The following is a 24,078-nucleotide window of genomic DNA, read 5'->3' as shown; positions in this document are numbered from 1 at the left end:
ATTTCACCTCACCTAGTCAGAGCCCCATAGCCTGATGGAACCAGCCTGATCTAAGTCTATGATTTCACCTCACCTAGCCAGAGCCCAATAGTCTGGTGGAACCAGTCTGATCTAAGTCTATGATTTCACCTCACCTAGCCAGAGCCCAATAGTCTGGTGGAACCAGTCTGATCTCGTGATAGCTCACATTGACCAAGCTACACAGAGGACTACCTTGGAAATAATTGTGGTATCTTGTTGGACTTCTTTGTACTTTTAAATTGTTTTTAAACTGTACAAATTGTTTTACCCCAAAATAAATAAAATCACAGTTAGGTCTGTGGCAGTCATGACATTTTGTAAGCTGATGAATGTCAAGCAAATAACTGTCGGTCTCACGGTAATTGACCGTTAATTAACATAAACGCATTTAGTTTATCCTGGCTTCCACACATAGCCTACAAGCTACTGAAGCAGACCTTTGGAACATCTACATTTTTTAAAGTTGAAATAATCCATGTAATATAGCCTACACCATCACAATGAATCCATGATTTATTTTAGACAGTTCTAAAGAAACATAATATGAAGAAAATGTAGTCTATTTCAAAAGACCAGAATAGCATACTCTGAGTTGTCCTTGTGTTAGGCCCTGATCTGGCTATGCCATATAGCTTTCGGCTACACTAGTTCATTTAGCAGACAAGATTTGCTTAGAATTCCGTTGAATCATTTTATATTATTTTATAGTATGAAGAATACAATTGAACATAGCTGAATAAAATAGAAAGGATATTTTCTCCAAACGATTTGAGGGAGTGCACACATGCAGCTATTCTGTGTTGAGCGGTTAACAAAGAAACTCCTATATTATAATTTATTTAGTTATTTATGCAACTTTAGTTGTGATACAAATGTCGGGGTATATGTTTTGATTTTTAATACATTCCAAGGCTGTATGATATCGAATCTAATGATGATTTCTTTAAAGTTGCATGAAAGGCATGAGCTCTGCTTTGTTTTTTGTGCAGGCTGTACACACTTCATCAGTCGCTCATTCATAATTTGACTAGCAATTGATAATATTTAGAATTTCCTGGCATTTTGCGGCCAGTGGCTGTTGTGCAATTCTGGCTGAATATAATAATTATAATTCCCTTCTCCCAGCTGCTTGCCGAAGCACCTCTCTCTATGTCATGTGATCGGGTCTTTCTCATAGGCTACAAGTGAAGACAAACACATCAATTTTGAAGATATTGTAAGAACTGTCTACATTTACTTTTCATCAGCCAACAGAGGAGTAGGCCTAACGAACAGCAAAAGCACTAGCTTATGTCAATCTACTATCCCTCAAAGTACAACAGTTGACCTATTCTGGGCGAGAAATAAACAGTCTGGGACTGTTGTGGGATGCGATAGATCCCAACTGAATACAACCACTATCATCAAATAACCTATTTTTAGCAATGAGCTTGACACAACAGATGAGAACCTTTAGCTTAAAATGTTGATAAACTCGCAGTGGTCTAGGGCACTGAATCTCAGTGCTAGCTGTGCCACCAGAGACTCTGGGTTCGAGCCCAGGCTCTGTCGCAGCGGGCCGCGACCGGGAGGTCCTTGGGGCGACGCACAATTGGCCTAGCGTCGTCTGGGTTAGGGAGGGTTTGGCCAGTAGGGATATCCTTGTCTCATCGCGCACTAGCGACTCCTGTGGCGGGCCGGGCGCAGTGCACGTTAACCAGGTCGCCAGGTGCACGGTATTTCCTCCGACACATTGGTGCGGCTTACTTCCGGGTTGGATGCGCGCTGTGTTAAGAAGCAGTGCGGATTGGTTGGGTTGTGTTTCGGAGGACGCATGGCTTTCGACCTTCATCTTTCCCGAGCCCGTACAGGAGTTGTAGCGATGAGACAAGATAGTAAGTACTAACAATTGGATACCATGAAATTGGGGCGAAAAGGGGGTAAAATAAAATTTAAATAAAATAAAAAAACATTTTAAAATGTTGTTAAACTATTAGGCTATTTCTTCACATTATAAGATCAGCAATGCGCACACGGCAGTAGTCTATAAGCGCGAATGTGCCATTAGCAGGAAAACACCATTCTCAAAAGTGACCATAAATGCCATTATGCATGTAATGCTTTTATAAGGAATGTGCTTTTTTTATGGTGAAAATTATCTTCCCCAAACTTGAAACTCATGCATGTTTGTTTGTATGCCAGTTAGGCTCTTCACCAGTTGTAAAGCGGACTAATGTGCTTCATTTTGAGAATTTATTTGGCCACTTTAGGTGTGATACAAACCTTATGGGCTATGGGCTAGGCTACATAAGGTGTGCAACTATGATTTTAAAAAGTTGCACAAAAAAAGCATGGCTGTTTCTTGCCTTAAATTGGACATCATTCAAAAGTGAAAATCTGTCATTCACAACTGACAAGCTAATAATGTGACCCATCACACTATTCTTGATTTAACCTTGTCTCTACATATACTAAATAATATATATGTGAAATTTGTTTTTATTTTGAATGGACCATTATCATGCACCTGTCTCAAAACAGGAGCAACAGGAAAAAATACATGAAATTGGGGCGAAAAGGGGTAAAATAAAATTAAAATAAAATGAGGAGGATGCTTTTCCCGTGGTTCATTTTAATGCCAGCCAGGTAAGCTATACTCCTGTTGTAAAGAGAAGCAATGTACTTAATATTAGGAAGGTTGAGAAATAAATATAGTTGGCCTAGCCTATATAAAGCTGATGGGAGACTCCTCTTTTTAACAAAGGCCATCACTCTGTTTTCTCACACAATTGCATAGCCTATAGAAATGTTGCACAACATGAGCTGATGAGTCTCATTAAGTGTTTGGTTAGATTTTAGAATACATTTGCATTGATATCAAGAGTGATTAGAGGGACAATAGAGTGCTGAGTACCAGGCAGTTAGAACGTTTGGTAGGCTACTAATGACCATCAGAAGCATCAGAGCTTGCAGAAGCCTAATTACCGTGACTAAACAGTCACGTGGAATTTGACTGCCTTCATGACTCGTGACCACCGGAGTAGCGGTAATATGGTCACCGTCACAGCCCTAATCACAGTGCATTTCTTACTGATTGAGAAACCAACATCTTTGTCAATGCAGTGAACAGTGACATAACCCAGAGTGACCCTATTCTCAACCATGACATTCTTGAGATGGGTCCTTCCCAGCTTCCCAGCCAACCGGCCTCAGGGCACCTCATTCTTTCATTGTCAACCATGTATCACAGTGCCACCAGATCATTGAAAAACCACACACGTTAAAATAGGTAGTAGGCCTACATCTAGTGTACCAATGGGGTAGTTTATATCATTAAAGTAGAGAGATGGTCTCATCTGAGAAGAAAGTATGACTTATGTATTTTTGCTATTATTAGATCCCCAGGGACACAGCATACATTTCTCCCCATTGTTCTGGATTGGCCTTTGCAGGGTAGCCTAGTGGTTAGAGCATTGGAATAGTAACCGAAAGGTTGCACGTTCAAATCCCTGAGCTGACAAGGTACAAAATCTGTCGTTCTGCCCCTGAACAGGCAGTTAACCCACTGTTCCTAGGCCGTCATTGAAAATAAGAATTTGTTCTTAACTGACTTGCCTGGTAAAATAAAGGTACAATTTTAAAAAATTAAAAACTCACTGTACATAGACTTCTTGTTTTCTTTTGTTCTACTGTATTATTGACTATGTTTTGTTTATTCCATCTGTAACTCTGTGTTTTTGTATGTGTCGAATTGCTATGCTTTATCTTGGCCAGGTCGCAGTTGCAAATGAGAATTTGTTCTCAACTAGCCTACCTGGTTAAATAAAATACATTAAAAAAATAATAATTCTCTAGTGTGAGAGACAGCCTTATTGTCTTCTAAGACGTCAGTATTTTGGGTGTGATCTAAGCATGCGTATAGTGGGTGAGAGAGCCGCTGGGCAGCAAAACTGCTACTGATAGGGTTCAAGTCTTTATTTGACATGGACAATGAATTGTCTCGGCTATATATGAACAGACTGGGACAGAGTGTGACAACGTAGAAAACAGAAGTGAACTGCTTTATGAAACTCCTAAATAGGAAAATGACAGTGATCATCATCATCATCATCATCATACAAGACCACAAGCTGTTTCAAGCTGATTCATGCTGACTCAGGCAAGCTAAAGGAGAACTAAGTCTTCTAAATAAAAAGCTACAAATAAAAATGTATTAACTTACTGTTACTAATCTCTGTATTGTAATGATAAAGGGAACTGTGGGAACATAGTTTCTACATAAACTGGTTTAAACTAATTAAAGTGAATTGACAAATATATATTTTCTAACTGTTACCATTGTGTGTGTGTGTGTGTGTGTGTGTGTGTGTGTGTGTGTGTGTGTGTGTGTGTGTGTGTGTGTGTGTGTGTGTGTGTGTGTGTGTGTGTGTGTGTGTGTGTGTGTGTGTGTGTGTGTGTGTGTGTGTGTGCTTGCATGCGTGTGTATGTTGGTAGGATGGGAGGTTACAGGAAAAAAGCCAAAGTTATGCAAAACAAATGTTGTGTAAACACCTTCAACACCATTGGTACCTGGTATTTTCCCCTGCATTCTTTCAATTAACCTGGAGTGTGTTTATACAAGTCACTGTGTGCATCCCAAATGTCACTCTATTCCCTCTGTAGAATACTACATTTGACACTTTATAGGGAACAGGGTGCCATTTGGGACACACACACACACACTGTAGCAAGTTGTGTGTACACTAGCTATTACAATCAGGAAGTGGCTGTGATACTAATAAGGTGTGGCCTGTGGACGGTAGATAACATGACATGAGCATGCAGCCATGTAACCTATAAAGCCCCCAGTCACTCTCTTCTGTTTCAGCAGCTGTCTGCACGTCGACAATGGCACATAAACATATATTGTGGATCTTTACCCTAACTGCTTCACTCAATCTCTCAGGTAAGTCATTGGATACACCCATCTCCACACAATACAATGCCAGGTTAACTAAACCCCAGTCAGCCATCATCTCATTGCACTTTATTCAGACTACTACAGAGACTGTATATATATTTTCATGGGAGAAAGTAAAACAAGGATTAAAGTGAGGAATAAATATAATATGAGTTGTTTAATACTGAAGCAAAATATAAAATATTTAGATGAAGGGGGGCAAAGAATATCTCTACTGTATATGTCTTTCTGAGGGAGTGAAATAATGTTTTGATTAAATTGGAAGTCTATGTGAGCTTTCAGATTTCCCCATGGATTTGTTAAGTAACAGAATCCGAAATAGCAGCCAAAGTACAATGTGTGTACAAAACATTAGGATATAGACTGACCAGGTGAATCCAGCTGAAAGCTATGACCCCTTATTGATGTCACTTGTTAAATCCACTTTAATCAGTGTATATTTCAGTCGAAACTACTTTTCATCCATGTTTCTTTCATGGCTTCTGAAAATACAGAAAGTCATGATGAAGACCTGTGGCACCGACAGAGCACTAGACAGTGCTATCAGTTCTACATAGTATAATAGTATAATAGTTACAGTAGTAATTACGGTCAATGAATATGGACAGATAACAGACAAAGAGTACTTTTTTGTGAAATTGTGTGGCTGAAACTGGACTTTGTAACACAACAATGCCACATTTCTCAGTTCTCTCACTCTCTTTCTCTCCCTTTCTCCTTACCTGATCAGGTGAGGTGAGTATCTGTAAGCCCCTGTAAATACGCTTAGTGATGAAACCTTAACTTAGACTAATTTTCACAACAACTATTGGGAAACATCATTGTAGTAGTGTTAGTAAGTATTGACATTTGTTATGCAGATTTTGTTGAAAAACATTTCTTAAATGGAAGCAACCCGAATCAAACGAGGAGGGACCTTCCTGAATTTGTCCAATAGAAACTATCATATTGCTCTGTTTGCTTCCGTTTGGTAAACAGTTTCCACAATGAATAAATCCGAGGAATGGTTAGAATGAAAACACAGAGATAATTGCATTCTCTGGTAAATTCCCCATGATTGTCTTGGGCATGGCCAGTATTTCAAAACCTTAGCTCTTCCAATAAGTAGAGACATGGAATGAGACTGCCTCATTTGCTCAGTATTGTTTGTTTTAATGTGAACAGTTCGTTGTAAAACATACAATTAAAAAGCCAGCAAATCATGCAAATTCACTTGAAAATACCCATACGTTTACCAAAATAATAACCTCATCCCACAGCTATTGCGCAAAGGTGGAAGTGACGGGAAAACGAAATGACCAATATAATTACATAATTCCCAATGTTCCTCTGTGGCCCAATCACAAAGCAGTGGATATGTACTGCAATTCAATTGCCATGGTCAAGTACAAATCAAAACAGGCCTGACAGAGAACAAGATGGGGCATCAAAATAACGAAACATCTGGATCCATTTGTGTCATACACGAACAAAACATAACACAGAGTATAATTATTGCTGGAATTCTCATAGGAGCAGGAGCCTACAGTAGGTCCTGTTTCTGTAGAGTGAGGCAGACTGATGTACAAGTACACCCCCTGGACAGGACGCAAGTCTATCGCAGTCTATTATCGTATGCAAGGGTCAAACAGCCTGTGTTCATTGTGTATTTGCGGTATTCATACTGTAGTTTGAAGAAACAATGTGTAAACAATAATGAAATGCATTAAAGTTCCGCACAAAGGCCTCGCTTATTAAAAGATAGGGCCAAGTCAGCAGAAGCTTTCATTACAAGATAGTTGCCGTAGCTCAACCAAAGGTCCAACTGTGTTGTTAGTGTACGCACCACACATTAATTTGTCATGGTTTGGTAGACACACAAAATGGAAGAACCCATACCCATAATTATAGGGTTGGCTGCACAAGGGACTGAGGGGATGACGTGGCTGGAAGTTGATGAACAACCAGATGATCAAAATGCAATGTTCAGGAGATCAGGAATTTCAATAGAGTAACTTATATAAGGAAATACGGGATTGTGCTGCTGCAGTTCAAGGGCAAAACACTGCTATACTGCCACCTGACTGTTCCTTACCATTGGACCAGTCAATGCCTGGAGACAAGCAGGTTAACATCGTCCTCTCCAGGTTATTATGTTTAGAATAGGTAGGATCAGTGTGGGGATAGACAAAGTGGGTCCATTCTTGAATTTTCTCTCATCTCTCTACCACTCCATCTCTCTCTCTATCGCCCCACAGTGAGTCATGGTCCTCTTGAAGGAGTGAGCGACTATGAGGTGGTCCGACCCATCAGGCTACATTCTCTGCAGAAAAGAGAAACACAAGTAAGTCTTCTCCTGTTCTTCCTTCCTGCACAGGAGCTGTTTTGATGTGAAATACACACCAATACCAAAATATTATTTGTTAACCTGTTCCACCCCAGTCCTAGACAACAGCCAATGAAATTGCAGGGCGCCAAAAACAAATCAAAACAAATCTCATAAATCAAATTTCTCAAACATAAAAGTATTAGGCACCATTTAAAGATACAATTCTCATTAATCCAGCCACGGTGTCTGATTTTTAAAATTCTTTACAGCGAAAGCTCCTCAAACGATTATGTTAGGTCACCACCAAGCCACAGAAAAACCCAGCCATTTTTCCAGCCAAAGAGAGGAGTCACAAAAAGCACAAATAGAGATCAAATTAATCATTAAACTTTGATGATCTTCATCAGATGACACTCATAGGACTTCATGTTACACAATACAGTATGTTTTGTTCGATAAAGTGCATATTTATATCCCAAAAATCTAATTTTACATTGGTGTGTTATGTTCAGTAGTTCAAAAACATGCTGTGATTTTGCAGAGAGCCACATGAATTCACAGAAATACTCATTATAAATGTTGATGAAAATTCAAGTGTTATGCAGGGAACTTTAGATACACTTCTCCTTAATGCAACCGCGGTGTCAGATTTCAAAAATACGGAAAAAGCATAATCTGAGTACGGCGCTCAGAGCCCAAACCAGCCAAAAGGAATATCCGCCATGTTGCGCAGTCAATATTAGTCAGAAATAGCATTATAAATATTCACTTACCTTTGATGATCTTCATCAGAATGCACTCCCAGGAATCACAGTTCCACAATAAATGTTTGTTTTGTTCGATAATGTCCATCATTTATGTCCAAATAGCTTATTTTCTTAGGGCGTTTGGTAAACAAATCCAAACTCGCATTCAGGTCTAGTCGGACGAAATGTTCAAAACGTTATATTACAGGTCGAAGAAACTTGTCAAACTAAGTATAGAATCAATCTTTAGGATGTTTTTATCATAAGTGTTCAATAATGTTCCAACCGGAGAATTCCATTTTCTGTAGAAAAGCAATGGAACGAGAGATACCTCATGTGAACGCGCGTGACTGAGAACGAGGGTGCTGCCAGACCTCTTAGTCAAACAGCTCTCATTCACTCCCACTTCATAGTAGAAGCCTGAAACAACGTTCTAAAGACGGTTGACATCTAGTGGAAGCCGTAGCAAAATAACCCATATCCCACCGTGAATTCGATAGGGGCTCAAGTAGTTCAAAAACTACAAACCTCAGATTTCCCACTTCCTGTTTGGATTTTTTTCTCAGGTGTTTGCCTGCCATATGAGTTCTGTTATACTCACAGACATAATTCAAACAGTTTTAGAAACTTCAGAGTGCTTTCTATCCAATACTAATAATAATATTCATATATTAGCATCTGGGACTGAGTAGGAGGCAGTTTACTCTGGGCACGCTATTCATCCAAAAGTGAAAATGCTGCCCCCTATCCCAAAGAAGTTAACATCTGTGTTTATTGCTTGTAATAAAGTGGTGGAAGACCAACCATGTTAATGTAGTGAGGAGATATTATACTGCATCTAGAGTATCAACTAATCCTAATTCTCTGTAACACTTTGTTTGGATAGTCCATCTGTAGATGCTCTACAAAGTATCTACAGTCTATCAGTAACATTTCAACTAACTATCTATTAACCCTCACCTTAAACTTAACCCTTACCCTAACTGTGACGCCTTGATCTTAGAGAGCCTTTTTATTTATCAATTTGGTTAGGTCAGTGTGTGATTTGGGTGGGCATTCTATGTTTTCTATTTCTTTGTTTTTCTGCCGGTATGGTTCCCAATCAGAGGCAGCTGTCTATCGTTGTCTCTGATTGGGTATCATACTTAGGTAGCCTTTTCCCCACCTGTGTTTGTGGGTAATTATTTATTTTCTCTGTGTGTGTTTGTGCGCCCCACGATTGCGTCGGTTTCTGGTTATCTGTTGTTTTTTTTGTGTGAAAGTTTTGCTTTATTAAAAGATGTGGAATTACATGCACGCTGCGCCTTGGCTCATCTATGACAGGGAGTTTGAAAACCGTGAACGTGACACTAACCCTATCTCTAAACATAGCAAGCAGTTGCTTATCAACAGAGTTTGTTGATAGTATAGTAAACTATCCATATAAAGTGTGACCTAATTCTCTCCATCAGTCATCCAGACTGGAAACTCTGAAGTATGCAATGAGAGTGGGTGGGAAAGACATTGAGATGCATCTGGAGAAGAATGGGTATGTACTCTAGCAAAAGCCTCCTTCAATCTTTTTTCTCAAATATGAACCTCTCACACAACATCAGTAGAATGATCACATCCTTCTTCATTCCCCTTAACAAGAACGGTCAGTATGTAGATAACTGTCTTACCAGTGTAATTTTCAGTTCTCCTTTATGATCGCACACTGCATCATTGTCAAGCGTCATTAATGGAATGACACAATTTTGTTTTACCACAGCATGAATTCCTTTGAACATGTTGATGAAATAATGTAATAACTTTATGTTGGTTCCCTCAGCGAATTACTCACCAACGACTATAGTGAGACTTACTACACTGAGGATGGTATACCAGTCACCTCTACACCTCAGGATGTGGTAAGTGATTATAACAAACCCTTGATAGGTAGCAAGAGGCTGTGTAGAAGTGTCTTGATTAGAAGGCCCTTAAGCCTTTTAATTAATTATCATCTCCAGGACCACTGCTACTACCACGGCACCATTGTGAATGACAGTGTGTCAACGGTTAGCATGAGCACCTGCGATGGACTCAGGTAGGCAGCCCCACATCTCTACAGCATACACTACAGGTCAAAAGTTTTAGAACACCTACTCATTCAATGGTTTTTCTTTATTTTTACTATTTATAATGTTGTAGAATTATAGTGAAGACATCAAAACTATGAAATAACTATGAAATAACACATGGAATCATGTAGTAACCAAAAAAGTGTTAAACAAATCAAAATATATTTGCGATTCTTCAAATATCCACCCTTTGCCTTGACAGCTTTGCACACTCTTGGCATTCTCTCAAACAGCTTCATGAGGCTTCATTAACAGATGTGCGTTCTTAAAAGATAATTTGTGGAATTGATTTACTATTTAATGCGTTTGAGCCAATCAGTTTTGTGACAAGGGAGGTGGGGATTACAGAAGACAGCCCTATTTGGTAAAAGACCAAATCCCTAATAATGCAAGAACAGCTCAAAAAAAGCAAAGAAACGACATCATTACTTTAAGACATGAAGGTCAGTCAATACGGAGAATTTCAAGAATTTTAAAAGTTTCTTCAAGTGCAGTTGCAAAAACCATCAAGCGCTATGATGAAACTGGCTCTGGCTCTCATGAGAACCACCACAGAAATGGAAGACCCAGAGTTACCTCTGCTACAGAGGATAGGTTCATTAGTTACCAGCCTCAGAAATTGTAGGCCAAATACATTTTTCAGAGTTCAAGTAACAGACACTTCTCATCAACTGTTCAGAGTAGACTGTGTGAATCAGGCCTTCATGGCCAAATTGCTGCAAAGAAACTACTACTAAAGGACACCAATAAGAGGAAGAGACTTGCTTGGGCCAAGAAACGCGAACAATGGACATGAGACCGGTGGAAATTTGTCCTTTGGTCTGGAGTCCAACTGGGAGATTTTTGGTTCAAACCGTCGTGTCTTTGTGAGATGTAGTGTGGATGAACGGATCTCCGCATGTGTATTTCCCACCGTAAAGAATGGCGGTGTTCTGGTGTGGGAGTGTCACCAGCAAAGCACCATCTGTGAAATATTCAGAATTCAAGGCACACTTAACCAGCATGGCTACCACAGCATTCTGCAGCGATACGCCATCCCATCTGGTATGGGCTTAGTGAGACATTTGCTTTTCAACAGGAAAATTACCCAACACACCTCCAGGCTGTGTAAGGGCTATTTTACCAAGAAAGAGTGGAGTGCTGCATCAGATGACCTGGTCTCCACAATCCCCCGACCTCAACCAAATTGAGATGGTTTGGGATGAGTCGGACCACAGAGTGAAGGAAAAGCAGCCAACAAGTGCTCAGCATATGTGGGAACTCCTTCAAGACTGTTGGAAAAACATTCCAGATGAAGCTGGTTTAGAGAATGCCAAGAGTGTGCAAAGGTGTCGTCTTGGCAAAGGGAGGCAACTTTGAACAATCTCAAATTTAAAATATTTTGATTTGTTTGACACTTTTTTTTGGTTACTACATGATTCCATATGTTTAATTTAATAGTTTTGATGTGTTTCTATAATGTAGAAAATAGTCAAAATAAAGAAACCCTTGAATAAGTAGGTGTTCTCAAACTTTGACCAGTAGTGTAAGTCCACAGTGAAACATTATTTTATACCCCAAATCAGTTGTCATGTCTTTTTTATTTTAGGGGATATTTCAGAACAGCCGCCCAAAGGTACCTGATTGAGCCTCTGTCAGGGGGGGATGATGGTGATCACGCAGTGCTGAAATACGAGGACCAGAGCTCCAAGCCTGTGATGTGTGGAGTCACCAACACTAGCTGGAATGCAGACTACCCTCCCATAACTAGCAAGAGCCGCTCTCGTGGCTCAGTAAGACATAAATATAATTTCAATATAGTCTGTGGTATCTCACATCAAAACAGAAATAGCAGAACAGGAAATGATGTGTTCTAATGAAGGCCATTGATAGGTGATGTCAACCTTTTTAACTTTGAAACATTTAGTTTTTAATGGTAAGCGTGGGTTGCGCCTTTTTCTTTTCAATAATGATCACATTTTTGGGATTGCACCTCAACTCAAGTTGGATGAGCACACTCCACTTCCTTCCTAAAAATAAATTAACCATATATATTACAACAATGGTTTCCTGTTTATTAGGGTCCATCTCTACTTCAACAGCAAAAGTATGTTGAGCTCGTCCTTGTTGCAGACAACCGTGAGGTAAGAACCTGCAGACAAATATGTCAGAAACACAAGTTCCACCTTTACCAGAATCAACACAATACACTTGAACATTTCATACTTCAATATTTCATTAACATTATTTAATTGGCCATTACTTGACCTAATTATATTTAGATCAAACCAACATATATCTATAATAAACACAACATGTAATGTGTTAGTCCCATGTTTCATGAGCTGAAGTAAAATATCCCAGAAATGTTCCAATATGCACAAAAACCTTATTTCTCTCAAATGTGGTGCACAAATTTGTTTACATCCTGTTCATGAGCATTTCTACTTTGCCAAGATAATCCATCCACCTGACAGGTGTGGCATGTCAAGAAGCTGATTAAACAGCATGATAATTACACAGGTGCACCTTGTGCTGGGGGACAATATAATGCCACTCTAAAATGTGCAGTTTTGTTACACAACACAATGCCAGAGATGTCTCAAGTTGAGAGAGCATGCAATTGGAATGCTGGCTGCAGGAATAGCCACCAGAGCTGTTGCCAGAGAATTGAATGTTCCTTTCTCTACCTTAAGCCACCTCCAACGTCGTTTTAGAAAATGTGGCAGTATGTCCTACCGGCCTCACAACCGCAGACCATGTGTAACCATGCCAGCCCAGGACCTCCACATTTGGCTTCTTCACCTGCAGAATGGTCTGGGATGAGCCACCCAGACAGCTGATGAAACTGGGGATTTGCACAACCGAAGAAGTTCTGCACAAACTGTCAGAAACCATCTCAGGGAAGCTCATCTGTGTGCTCGTCGTTCTCACCGGGGCCTTGACCTGACTGCCGTTGTAACCAACTTCAGCGGGCAAATACTCACATTCGATGGCCACTGGCACACTGGAGAATTATGCTCTTCACAGATGAATCCAGGTTTCAACTGTACCATGCAGATGGCAGACAGTGTGTATGGCATCGTGTGAGTGGTATGCTGATGTCAATGTTGTGAACAGAGTGCCCCATGGTGGGGTTATGGTATGGGCAGGTATAAGCTACGGACAATGAACACAATTGCATTTTATCAATGGCAATTTGAATGCACAGAGATACCATGAGGAGATCCTGAGGCCCATTGTCATTCCATTCATCCAATGCCATCACCTCATGTTTCAGCATGATAATACCTGGCCCCATGTTGCAAGGATCTGTACACGATTCTTCCATGGCCTGCACATTCACCAGACATTTCACCCATTGATCATGTTTGGGATGTGTTCCAGTTCCCGCCAATATCCAGCAACTTCGCACAGCCATTGAAGAGGAGTGGGACAACATTCCACGTGCCACAGTCAACTCTATGTGAAGGAGATGTGTCGCGCTGCATAAGCCAAATGGTGGTCACACCAGATACTGACTGGTTTTCTGATCCTAGCCCCTACCTATTTTTAAGGTATCTGTGACCAGCAGATGCATATCTGTATTCCCAGTCATATTAAATCCATAGATTGGGGCCTAATGGATTCATTTCAATTTACTGATTTCCTTAAATTAACTTAGTAAAATCTTAAATTGTTGCAAATTGCATTTATATTTTTGTTCAGTATACAGTATCTAATGAGTCAGTAGTGAGTAATGTATTGTGAAACAGGATCTCCACTGTTCTCTTGTGAGTGTACTAAAATATGATGCTATTTCAGTACAAGAACATGAAAAGTAACCTCGGAGAGCTGCGTAAGAGGATATTTGAAGTGGTCAACTTTGTCAACATGGTGAGTCAGTCACTGCAAGGTTTGCAGTATTAGCAAACTGCCAGTAAATCCTGTATAAGATCCCCAACAGGACCGACAGTAGGTGCTTTTAGCAACAGGTCTATTTACATACTCTAGAGTTGGAGTCTCACCTCACCATAAAATTAATCTGCCTGCAGGTATACAAGCCCCTCAACACCTTCATTGCCTTGGTTGGTCTGGAGGTGTGGACAGACAATGATAAGATATCAGTGACCGCCCCTGCTGGTGCCACCCTGGATGCCTTTACCAAGTGGAGGAACAGCGACCTGGTCAACAACAAGCGTCATGACAACGCACACCTCATCAGGTAGGTCACGACGTACACAAGTTATTAGGAAGGCCCCAACGCACACTTCATCAGGTAGGCCTGGACACACCTTCAAGTGGGCTACAATGCACACTTCATCAGATACAACGCACACTTAATCCGCTAACTAAAAGAAATTGAATTGTTCATCTAAAGTGCCTCACCTCTATCTCTGACTCTCTGATTAAACACATCTGTGAGGGTCTCAAGGTTTGATTTTGAGTACAAGATAAACAGGATTTTAAACTGGGTGGATTGAGCCCTGACTGCTGATTGGCTGACAGCTGTGATATATCAGACCGTATACCACGGGTATGACACAACCTGTATTTATACTGCTCTAATTACATTGGGAACCAGTTTATAATAGCTATAACACACAATTTTTCAGTTTTTGATTTGTTAAAAAAGTTTGAAATATCCAATAAATGTCGTTCCACTTCATGATTGTGTCCCACTTGTTGTTGATTCTTCACAAAAAAATAGTTTTATATCTATGTTTGAAGCCTGAAATGTGGCAAAAGGTCGCAAAGTTCAAGGGGGCCGAATACTTTCGCAAGGCACTGTATGTGGGGTTCATGTTTCGGGGCGGCAGGGTAGCCTAGTGGTTAGAGCATTGGACTAGTAACCGTAAAGGTTGCAAGTTCAAATCCCCGAGCTGACAAGGTACAAAATCTGTCGTTCTGCCCCTGAACAGGCAGTTAACCCACTGTTCCTAGGCCGTCATTGAAAATAAGAATTTGTTCTTAACTGACTTGCCTAGTAAAATGAAGGTAAAATAAAAAATGTTTCTTGTTTCAGTGGCATTGACTTTGAGGGCTCGACGGTGGGTCTGGCCTTCATTGGGACTCTATGTTCAGATCATTCAGTTGGGATTGTGCAGGTAAAGTACATTTCATTAGATCTAGGCTGTGGTTCAAACTCATAAGACACACCCTCGTCCACTTACCCTCGCCTTATGCCCTTAGGGGAATCCCCGTCGCCATCTTGGACGGTCCAAATGATTAGCCAAGCAAGGGATGTTTGCAACGTAAGCCCCTCAGCCCTGGTTTTTAGTCAAGTTTCCAAGTGTACAATTATACTCACTCCGGGGCCTGAAACTCCCCATAATTCAATTTGCGACGATTGTACATCCACCAAGAAAAGTCCACAAACTTAAACTTCAATGGAGAAATCAACGTACAAGTAAAAACGAATGCAAATAAGTTAGAAATTGTGCTACTGATACACATGATGGCACAAATGTGTCTTTTAGAAATAAAACATTTTCCTTTTGAAGTTCCAGCTAGGCAGGCTAACATTAGTTAGCTAATTAATTAGCTAGCTATCATACAGTGTGTATATTAATAATTATATATTTAATATAAGTGCACTCATAATTGACTGTACTGCATATAAAGCACCCACAAGCTACCGGTGGCTGAAAACACAAGTGATGAATTTCCAGGCCAAGGGTGGTCCATTTAAAAATAATTCCTTTCTCCCTTGGCCTGCAAGTATATACTCATCAGACGTCCTCAGAAGTGTCCATTTGAGGGCTGAGGGTATAGGGTGTGTCTTAAGTGTTTGGACCGTATCCCTACATTTGCCTACACGATGAGCTGCCATTATTTGAATGTGGTAATAGTACCGTATTTGCTTGAGGTATTTCAACTAAATGTTGCTTCATGTGGTATTGCAATAAGCGGACAACAGAGATTTGACCAAGTTTCGAAGAAGTGACGTTTCCAAAGAGATTGTGTGTTGAATTGCAAGAGTACTCATTTTAGAAATACGTATGTGAAATGCAAAAAACTAATCGTGTGAATGGAGGAAGTAATAACTTCAAATGGTAAATTAGCCAATGAACCAAAATGTAGATAATCTAAAAAAGGAAGATCAATTGTAGTGCACTTTAATAGTGAAACAGTAACTCATACTCTATAGCAATGTAATCACTAACGAATGCATCCATGTCAGTTTCACTGATATAACATCTATTTTACAAGAGAAATATGGTCCAACACATTCAGGTTTACTGAATGTTAACTATGTGTTTTACTACAGGATCACAACCCCAAGGCCATTGCTGTAGGGGCCACATTGGCCCACGAGATGGGCCACAACCTGGGCATGAACCACGATGATTCCAGTGCCTGTACTTGTTCTGGGAATAGTTGTATAATGGCCGGGGCCCTCAGGTAAGGACTGTTTTGAGATATGATCTTGTGACTAGATTGGAATGGTGTCAATGATAAACCATCTGAATGATTATGTTGTACAAGGAAGAGGAAACATCTATTAAAGAACACTTACAGGCCTTGTTCTCTGCCCATAACACACAGCAGCCATATTGCAAAAACATTTACATGGAACATAGCTCATGAGATTGTGTAGCAATAGCACAGTGGTGTTTTATTAAATGAAAACACAGCCTATTTGGGTAACTAAAGTGTTTATTTCAGCTGGGATATCCCAAAGTCATTCAGTAGCTGCAGTAGTGTAAGCTATGACCAGTTTCTGAATAATCGTAACCCTGAGTGTCTGCTGGACAAGCCAGACTACCGGAATGTGGAATCAACCCCAGTGTGTGGCAATGGCTTCATGGAGACAGGAGAGCAGTGTGATTGTGGCTCCCTGGAGGTGAATGAACCTTTCATTTACATTCCTTACACAACCTTTTTTGTATATTTTCTCCCATTATCCTAGATCAGCAATGCACCATTCAAATCATACAAAAGTAATCTGGTTCTCATGAAGTTAATACAAGGATGTCAAGTGATTACAATATATAATTATTCAAAGCTATCTTTTACTAAAATGTTAACTTTCACATTTGATCAGATTCGGTCAAAGATTAGAGTACATTTATTTTTCGACCAGAAAAAGACAAACACTTCTGGGAAGTGTTAAGATAAGATTTACGCTTTGTCTGCTCTTGCCTGCTTTCCCTGGCTAGGGGTAAACATAAGGAATGTATATGACATGCGCAGACCTTTCCCGATAACTGAGGTATCTCCTCCACCGCCCACCTCAGAAAACCTGTGTTTGGGACATTTCTTTTCAAATGAGTGTACTGACATGGCAGTAATGTAATGATGTGATTCAAAATTGATAAAATTAAACATGCTTCACATATTTGTGCATTGTACATGTCCATGCACAGTATGATAGCCATACCTATATGATAAGCAGGTATAAGAAACTTTGATTATATTTATCCACAGTTTACGTTCAAGTCAGAGTTGGAGTTAAGTAGAGTGGTTTAGTCAAGTCAATCTGTCGAGACCTGTTAGTCAGGCTTATAAGACACTATCTTATGTCCCTGTCTTGCTGAACCACTCTTCTCTTGCAAAGTCTTGTTTGCTTCAGAGACCTGTAATTCCAGTTTCTCTTGATGGCCTACTACAGTACAATATTTGTTTTACTTAGTTAGTGTATTACACCACACTAAGACATACACTAAGGGGTAAATATGTAGTGTAAAACCACAATATGTAGTGGAAGTATACACATACACAGAGGCTTGACTATTTTGAGATACAGTATTTACATACTGGTCTCTTTAAATCATTATCAAAATGGCTTAATGACATGTACTGTTTGCTGTTATAGGAGTGTACAAACCCATGCTGTAATGCCACCAGCTGCACACTGACTAAGGGCTCAGAGTGTGCTGCAGGAGCGTGCTGTGACGACTGTAAGGTGAGAGCAATAGTGTAAAGTATTTAAGTAAAAAATACTTAAAAGTAAGCCCAAAAAACAATTTAAGGACATCTGTACTTTAATTTTCTATTTTTTTTTTTTTTTTTACAACTTTTACTTCACTATATTCCTAAAGAAAATTATGTACTTTTTACTCAATACATTTTCCCTGACACCTAAAAGTACTCGTTGCACTTTGTATGCTTACCAGGACAGAAATGGTATAAATCCACTTATCAAGAGAACATCCCTGGTCATCCATACTTCCTCTGATCTGATGGACTCACTAAACACATGCTTCGTTTGTAAATTATGTTTAAGTTTCAGCACGTGCCCCTGGCTATCTGGACTGCGTAATATAAGGAATTTTAAATTATTTCTACTTGTTGTTTGATACTTAAGGGGCGGCAGGGTAGCCTAGTGGTTAGAGCGTGTGACTAGTAACCGGAAGGTTGCGAGTTCAACCCCCGAGCTGACAAGGTACAAATCTGTCGTTCCGCCCCTGAACAGGCAGTTAACCCACTGTTCCTAGGCCGTCATTGAAAATAAGAATTTGTTCTTAACTGACTTTCCTGGTTAAATAAATGAAAAAAAAAAAAAGTATATTTTAACAATTACATATACTTTTTATACTTAAGAATAGTTAAAACTAAATACGTTTAGTCTTTTGCTCAAGAATAATTTTACTGGGTCATTTTCTGTTAAGGTATCTTTACTTTTACACAAATAGGACAATTGAGTACCTTTTCCACCACTGGGTGAGAGCAGACCACAGTTCAACCATGCCTCTGCTCTGGGAAGATCTCAATTGCATACTCCTCTCTCCTCACCTTCTTAAACCCATTGGATGAATAAGCCAGAAGTCCCTCCCCTCTGACCTTCTCCTCCAATGGGTTTTGAGAAAGAGACGAGGGGTTTGCAATTGAAATCTGTCCCCTCTACTTCCTTCTGTGTTCCTTTGATACAAACGCCCTCTTGTGGACATGCAGCAGACACGCATAACTATGTCAGACTGTTTGACTCAAATGTAAAAGTAAATTAAAGACATTTGACTTTCACTCATTTTATGAAATTTAAAGTAAAGGAATTACTGTAAGGAGAATATTTTTCATAGCATCACAATAATAAAAATGCCATAGTCTTGGATGCGTATTGTTAAGAACTTGTCTGGCAAAAGCAGCTTGCTGTGTCCCAAGTGGGTCTGCGTGTCAGACAGGCTAGTTTTGAACTTCTATTTCAGCAAACTGAGTAGATTCAGAGTGCAGTTGCAGCATGACACGTCTTTCACCAAGCTTATAGACTATCTTGCCATACTCATGGCAGTCGGCTGCGGGAAGACGATCACGCTAGTGATACGAAACACGGCAACAACAACTCTCTCCACAGATATTGTCCTCGTCCAGAGAGTGCAGAATGAAGCATGATGACTGTGACTTGCCAGAATACTGCACAGGGAAATCAGCCGACTGTCCCGAGGATGTCTTTACTGTCAACGGGATTCCCTGTGATGGAGGACGTGGGTACTGCAACAATGGCCAGTGTCCACAGCACCACACCCAGTGTGTGAAAATGTATGGACCATGTAAGTGAAAGCATTTCCTTCCGTCTCAACAACACTGATGCACCTTTCATCTGTTTAGGTGATGTAGGTAGCTCTTCTGGTTCATATTCTCACATAGCAACCTTACTGTTGCCTGTCATTTTCCATCTGTAGTGTATTAGTGTGAACAGAGGACACACATGGTAGCTTCACTACTACTCTAACGCATTGTGTAACATTGGGCGTTATCCCCTCCTTAGCTGCTGAAACCGCCAGAACGTACTGCTATGAGCAGAACACCAGAGGACTGTACTACGCCTACTGTAAACGGCCTTCAAAGGACCAGTACATCCCCTGCCAGAGACAGTGAGTCCCGACAAGCAATACCATGCTATTTTAATAGACCGTTTTTCCTACTCAAATTATAGTGTTCGTTACTGAAGCAGTGTATCACTGATATGATTTCCCCGTTCTCCTCTGTAGAGATGTGCAGTGTGGGAAACTCTTCTGCAAGAACGGTAATGACAACCCCAACTATGGTCGCATGGTGAAATTCTCAGACTGCAAAGCCTCATTCTACGATGATCACACCAGTGATTTTGGACAGGTGGACACTGGGACCAAGTGTAATGATGGAAAGGTGTAGTGATTTTTTTTTGGTGCTTTTCCCAACGAGGCTTCTGTACCTCTAGCTGTGTTTTGGGGAAATTAAACGAGATGTCAGATTTAATGTGGTGAGTGTTATTTTCTCTTAACCCTTGTTCCCATTTCCCCATCTTCTATTCCAAGGTGTGCAGCCAGAATGAATGTGTGGATTTTGAGACGGCCTACGGACCTAGAGTCACCAACTGCTCAGCACTGTGTAAAGGACATGCTGTGAGTACAGTGCTTCAAGCGGCCCCTGTCTCTGGTATTTGTGAGCTTGAGGATGACTTCCTTGGCTCTTATAAGGAACATAGGCCATTGACAAATGTCCTCCGTTTCACTCGGTTTGGGGCAGATCTTTCCAATTCACACCGCAAACAATAAAATAGAATTGTAGAAAATCCATGATAATAATGTGTGTGTTTCTGTGTTGTGCCACTACAGGTGTGTAATCACAAAATGGAGTGCCAGTGTGAGCCAGGATGGTTACTTCCCGGCTGTGATACAGAGGATGAACGCTTCACAGGTCTCTCCAGAGGTAGGCCCTTTAGACCTTGCTAAGGACATCCAGAAAAAAAAAAAAAAAAATATATATATATATATATATATATATAAAAAAAAACATGGTTTCAGTGGTTAAAAGGGATAATACTTTCCACGTCAATACAATGTTACTAGAGTGTTAGTGTTTTACTACACAGGTGTTTGAACATCTTCATGTAAAGTGTTGCCAAAAGATTTGGTCTGTGCATTCATGTATTCAGCTCATAGACCTTGCCATAACGGTCTCCCTCTCTGTGTGATTGTAGAAGGACTGATTGCCATTGTAGCGACAGTCACTCTGCTGCTCCTGGCTGCTATTGCTGGGGTAGTGGCTGTGTTCCTTAAGAAGAGACAACAGTCCCCCACTCTCCCTAGGTGAGTACACTAGGTGGACCATATATAAAGACTTCACTGCAACAAGATGACCCTTCTGATTAATTTAAATATACTCTCTTACAAGGGAGACCTGGCAATTGAGGTCTTCTGAACTTAATGGGACTTCCAGAATAAATACAGGTTAAATTAATACAAAATGTCACTGTCTGCTCATCCACCAGCTACCATACCCAGCAGAAAACCTATAAAGTGTACAACGATCACAATAACAAACTGCCAATCCCCAGCCAAAACAACACTATGCCACAACCGGTAACAGTACCTTTTGATTTATAGAGTATCATCTCAATGTAGGGTTTGGTTGACATCATTATTGTGTTCATGAACTGGACTTGTGCCTATTAGCTAATGCATCTCTTTACAATTTCCAGCCCAAGCGACCAAAGGGTGTTCCGCCCCCACTCCCTCCTGCTGCTAACCAATCACGGGCCCCAGCCCATGACTTCAGGGCCGTACGACAGGTGATGGTTGAGAATATCAGTATCTAGTTATTATGATGGATACATCCAAAACAAATGCAATGGGCTTAAAAAGAAAATAAATCCATTAGTTTTCAATACATAGTCCCTTCGGAAAGTATTCAGACCACTTGACTTTTTCAACATTTTGTTATGTTAAAACTTATTCTAAAATGGATTGAACACAAACATTTACTCAGCAATCTATACACAATACCCCATAATGACAAATGTATTAAAAATAAACAGAAATAGCTAATATATAGACAACAATAGTTAAAGATGGTTAATTAAATGTTCAACAAAATTTCTGGCTTAAGTTAAACAATGTAATTTATCTTCCAGGCTTTGAGGCCACCACCCCCACGGGTCTGATGTCGCCATCGAGAGGAGAGGAAACAGGAGGATCACACAGACCTTACCAAGATCTCAAATGCAGGGCTGCCAGAGCTGAGTGCAGTTAGTGCATTGAGACCTCACGTCTTTAGGATAGTTTTACAGATAGTTGAAGTTTACATACACCTTACCCAAATACATTTAAACTCAGTTTTTTACAATTCCTGACATTTAATCCTAGTAAAAATTCCCTGTCTTAGGTCAATTAGGATCACCACTTTATTTTAAGAATGTGAAAAGTCTGAATAATAGTGATTTATTTCAGATTATTATTTTTTTCATCACATTCCCAGTGGGTCAGAAGTTTACATAGTATTTGGTAGCATTGCCTTTAAATAGTTTAACTTGGGTCAAATGTTTCGGGTAGCCTTCCACAATAAGTTGGGTGAATTTTAGCCCATTCCTCCTGACCGAGCTGGTGTAACTGGGTCAGGTTTGTAGGCCTCCTTGCTCGCACAAGCTTTTTCAGTTCTGCCCACATTTTCTATAGGATTGAGGTCAGGGCTTTTGTGATGGCCACTCAAATACCTTTTACTTTGTTGTCCTTAAACCATTTTGCCACAACATTGGAAGTATCCTTGGGGTCATTGTCCATTTGGAAGATCCATTTGCGACCAAGATTTAACTTCCTGACTGATTTCTTGAATGTTGATTCAATATATCCACAATTTTCCTACCTCATGATGCCATCTAGTTTAAGTGTACCAGTCCCTCATGCAGCAAAGCACCCCCACAACATGATGCAACCCCCATGCTTCACAGTTGGGATGGTGTTCTTTGACTTGCAAGCATCTCCCTTTTACCTCCAAATATAACAATGGTCATTATGGCCAAACAGTTCAATTTTTGTTTAATCAGAACAGAGGACACTTCTCCAAAAGGTTATATATTTTTGTCCATGTGCAGTTGCAAACCGTAGTCTGGCTTTTCTATGGCGGTTTTGGAGCAGTGGCTTCTTCCTTGCTGAGCGGCCTGTCAAGTTGCCGATATTGGACTTGTTTTGCTCTGGATATAGATAATTTTATACCCATTTCCTCCAGCATCTTCACAAGGTCCTTTTCTGTTCTGGGATTAATTTGCACTCTTTACACCAAAGTACGTTCATCTCTAGGAGACAGAACGCGTCCCCTTCCTCAGCGCTATGACGGCTGCGTGGTCCCATGGTGTTTATACTTGTGTACATATGAACGTGGTACCTTCAGACGTTTGGAAATTGCTCCCAAGGATGAACCAGACTTGTGGAGAACTATTTATTTTTCTGAGGTCTTGGCTGATTTCTTTCGATGTCCCATGATGTCAAGCAAAGAGGCACTGAGTTTGAAGGTAGGCCTTGAAATACATCCACAGGTACACCTCCAATTGAAGCTTCTAAAGAAAGCCATGACAGAATTTCCCAGAATTTCTACAAGCTGTTTAAAGGCACTTTGTGTATGTAAACTTTTGACCCACTGGAATTGTGATAGTGAAATAATGTCTGTAAACAATTGTTGGAAAAATTACTTGTGTCATGCACAAAGTAGATGTCCTAACCGACTTCACAAAACTACAGTTTGTTCACAAGAAATTTATGGAGTGGTTGAAAAAAGTGAATGACTCTAACATAAGTGTATGTTAACTTCTGACTTGAACTGTAGCTACAAATGAGCCATAGACTGAGGAGTCCTCTCTACGAGGAACAGATGTCTTGCACTTTAGTATTTATTAGCCATATCATTTTAGACCTGTGATTTGTCATTGCCATTTGAGGGAGTGAGTGCACAGTATGTGATATAATATGCAATTTATTTTATAATACTACATTTGCTCTTGGCTGACTGTATATGCCTGACTTTGATGAATACTGTAAGCCAACAGTAAATAGCTTTTATCAATATGAAATATTACTGAGACAGACATTGCTGACTAATGTAAACACATATTCAGTGAGCGAGACCTTTTATCTTATCTTATCTTTTCAGTGTAGAATATTCAAAATTTTGCATAACCAACTGAGAAATGACCATATACCATTACTTGAGGAACAGCATTTTCTGTAACAATTGTTGCCACATCTCTGATTGTAGAAGAGGTACCACCTGATTAACATTAAGCATAAAACATAAAAAGAAATGTTTTGTTGA

At 40.1% G+C, this 24,078-nt stretch overlaps 1 protein-coding gene across 3 annotated transcripts; it reads left to right on the top strand.

Moving 5' to 3' along the window:
- Positions 1 to 4,835: 4,835 nt before the first annotated feature.
- LOC115140260 (zinc metalloproteinase-disintegrin-like brevilysin H2a) lies at positions 4,836 to 24,078 on the top strand. 3 transcript variants are annotated; one of them, XM_029678513.2, is made up of 22 exons: positions 4,836 to 4,945; positions 7,198 to 7,283; positions 9,466 to 9,542; positions 9,825 to 9,903; positions 10,003 to 10,079; positions 11,702 to 11,885; positions 12,174 to 12,236; positions 13,897 to 13,968; positions 14,127 to 14,296; positions 15,098 to 15,179; positions 16,343 to 16,476; positions 16,741 to 16,918; positions 17,891 to 17,980; positions 19,367 to 19,562; positions 19,781 to 19,886; positions 20,004 to 20,160; positions 20,310 to 20,396; positions 20,610 to 20,703; positions 20,975 to 21,083; positions 21,266 to 21,356; positions 21,476 to 21,565; positions 21,908 to 24,078. In XM_029678513.2, exons 1-22 carry the CDS (start codon positions 4,888 to 4,890, stop codon positions 21,935 to 21,937), a joined length of 2,310 nt encoding a protein of 769 aa, XP_029534373.1. In that variant the 5' UTR covers positions 4,836 to 4,887; the 3' UTR covers positions 21,938 to 24,078. The 3 variants fall into 3 exon arrangements, with proteins under 3 accessions (XP_029534373.1, XP_064882833.1, XP_064882834.1); XM_065026761.1 differs by lacking the exon at positions 4,836 to 4,945 and having other exon boundaries at positions 7,272 to 7,283; positions 9,978 to 10,079; XM_065026762.1 differs by lacking the exons at positions 4,836 to 4,945; positions 10,003 to 10,079 and having other exon boundaries at positions 7,272 to 7,283.

Source organism: Oncorhynchus nerka, linkage group LG13 (genome assembly GCF_034236695.1).
Source record: "Oncorhynchus nerka isolate Pitt River linkage group LG13, Oner_Uvic_2.0, whole genome shotgun sequence".
Taxonomy (NCBI): Eukaryota; Metazoa; Chordata; class Actinopteri; order Salmoniformes; family Salmonidae; genus Oncorhynchus; species Oncorhynchus nerka.
This window is presented reverse-complemented; position numbering and strand designations above follow the sequence as displayed.

What these genes read in the sequence shown, in the direction of transcription:
- LOC115140260 (XM_029678513.2), top strand. Translation starts at nt 4,888, where the DNA reads ATGGCACATAAACATATATTGTGGATCTTTACCCTAACTGCTTCACTC. An exon ending in ATGCATCTGGAGAAGAATGG is followed by an intron (nt 9,543 to 9,824) that starts GTATGTACTCTA and finishes TGGTTCCCTCAG; the next exon opens with CGAATTACTCACCAACGACT. An exon ending in CTTCACAGGTCTCTCCAGAG is followed by an intron (nt 20,704 to 20,974) that starts GTAGGCCCTTTA and finishes GTGTGATTGTAG; the next exon opens with AAGGACTGATTGCCATTGTA.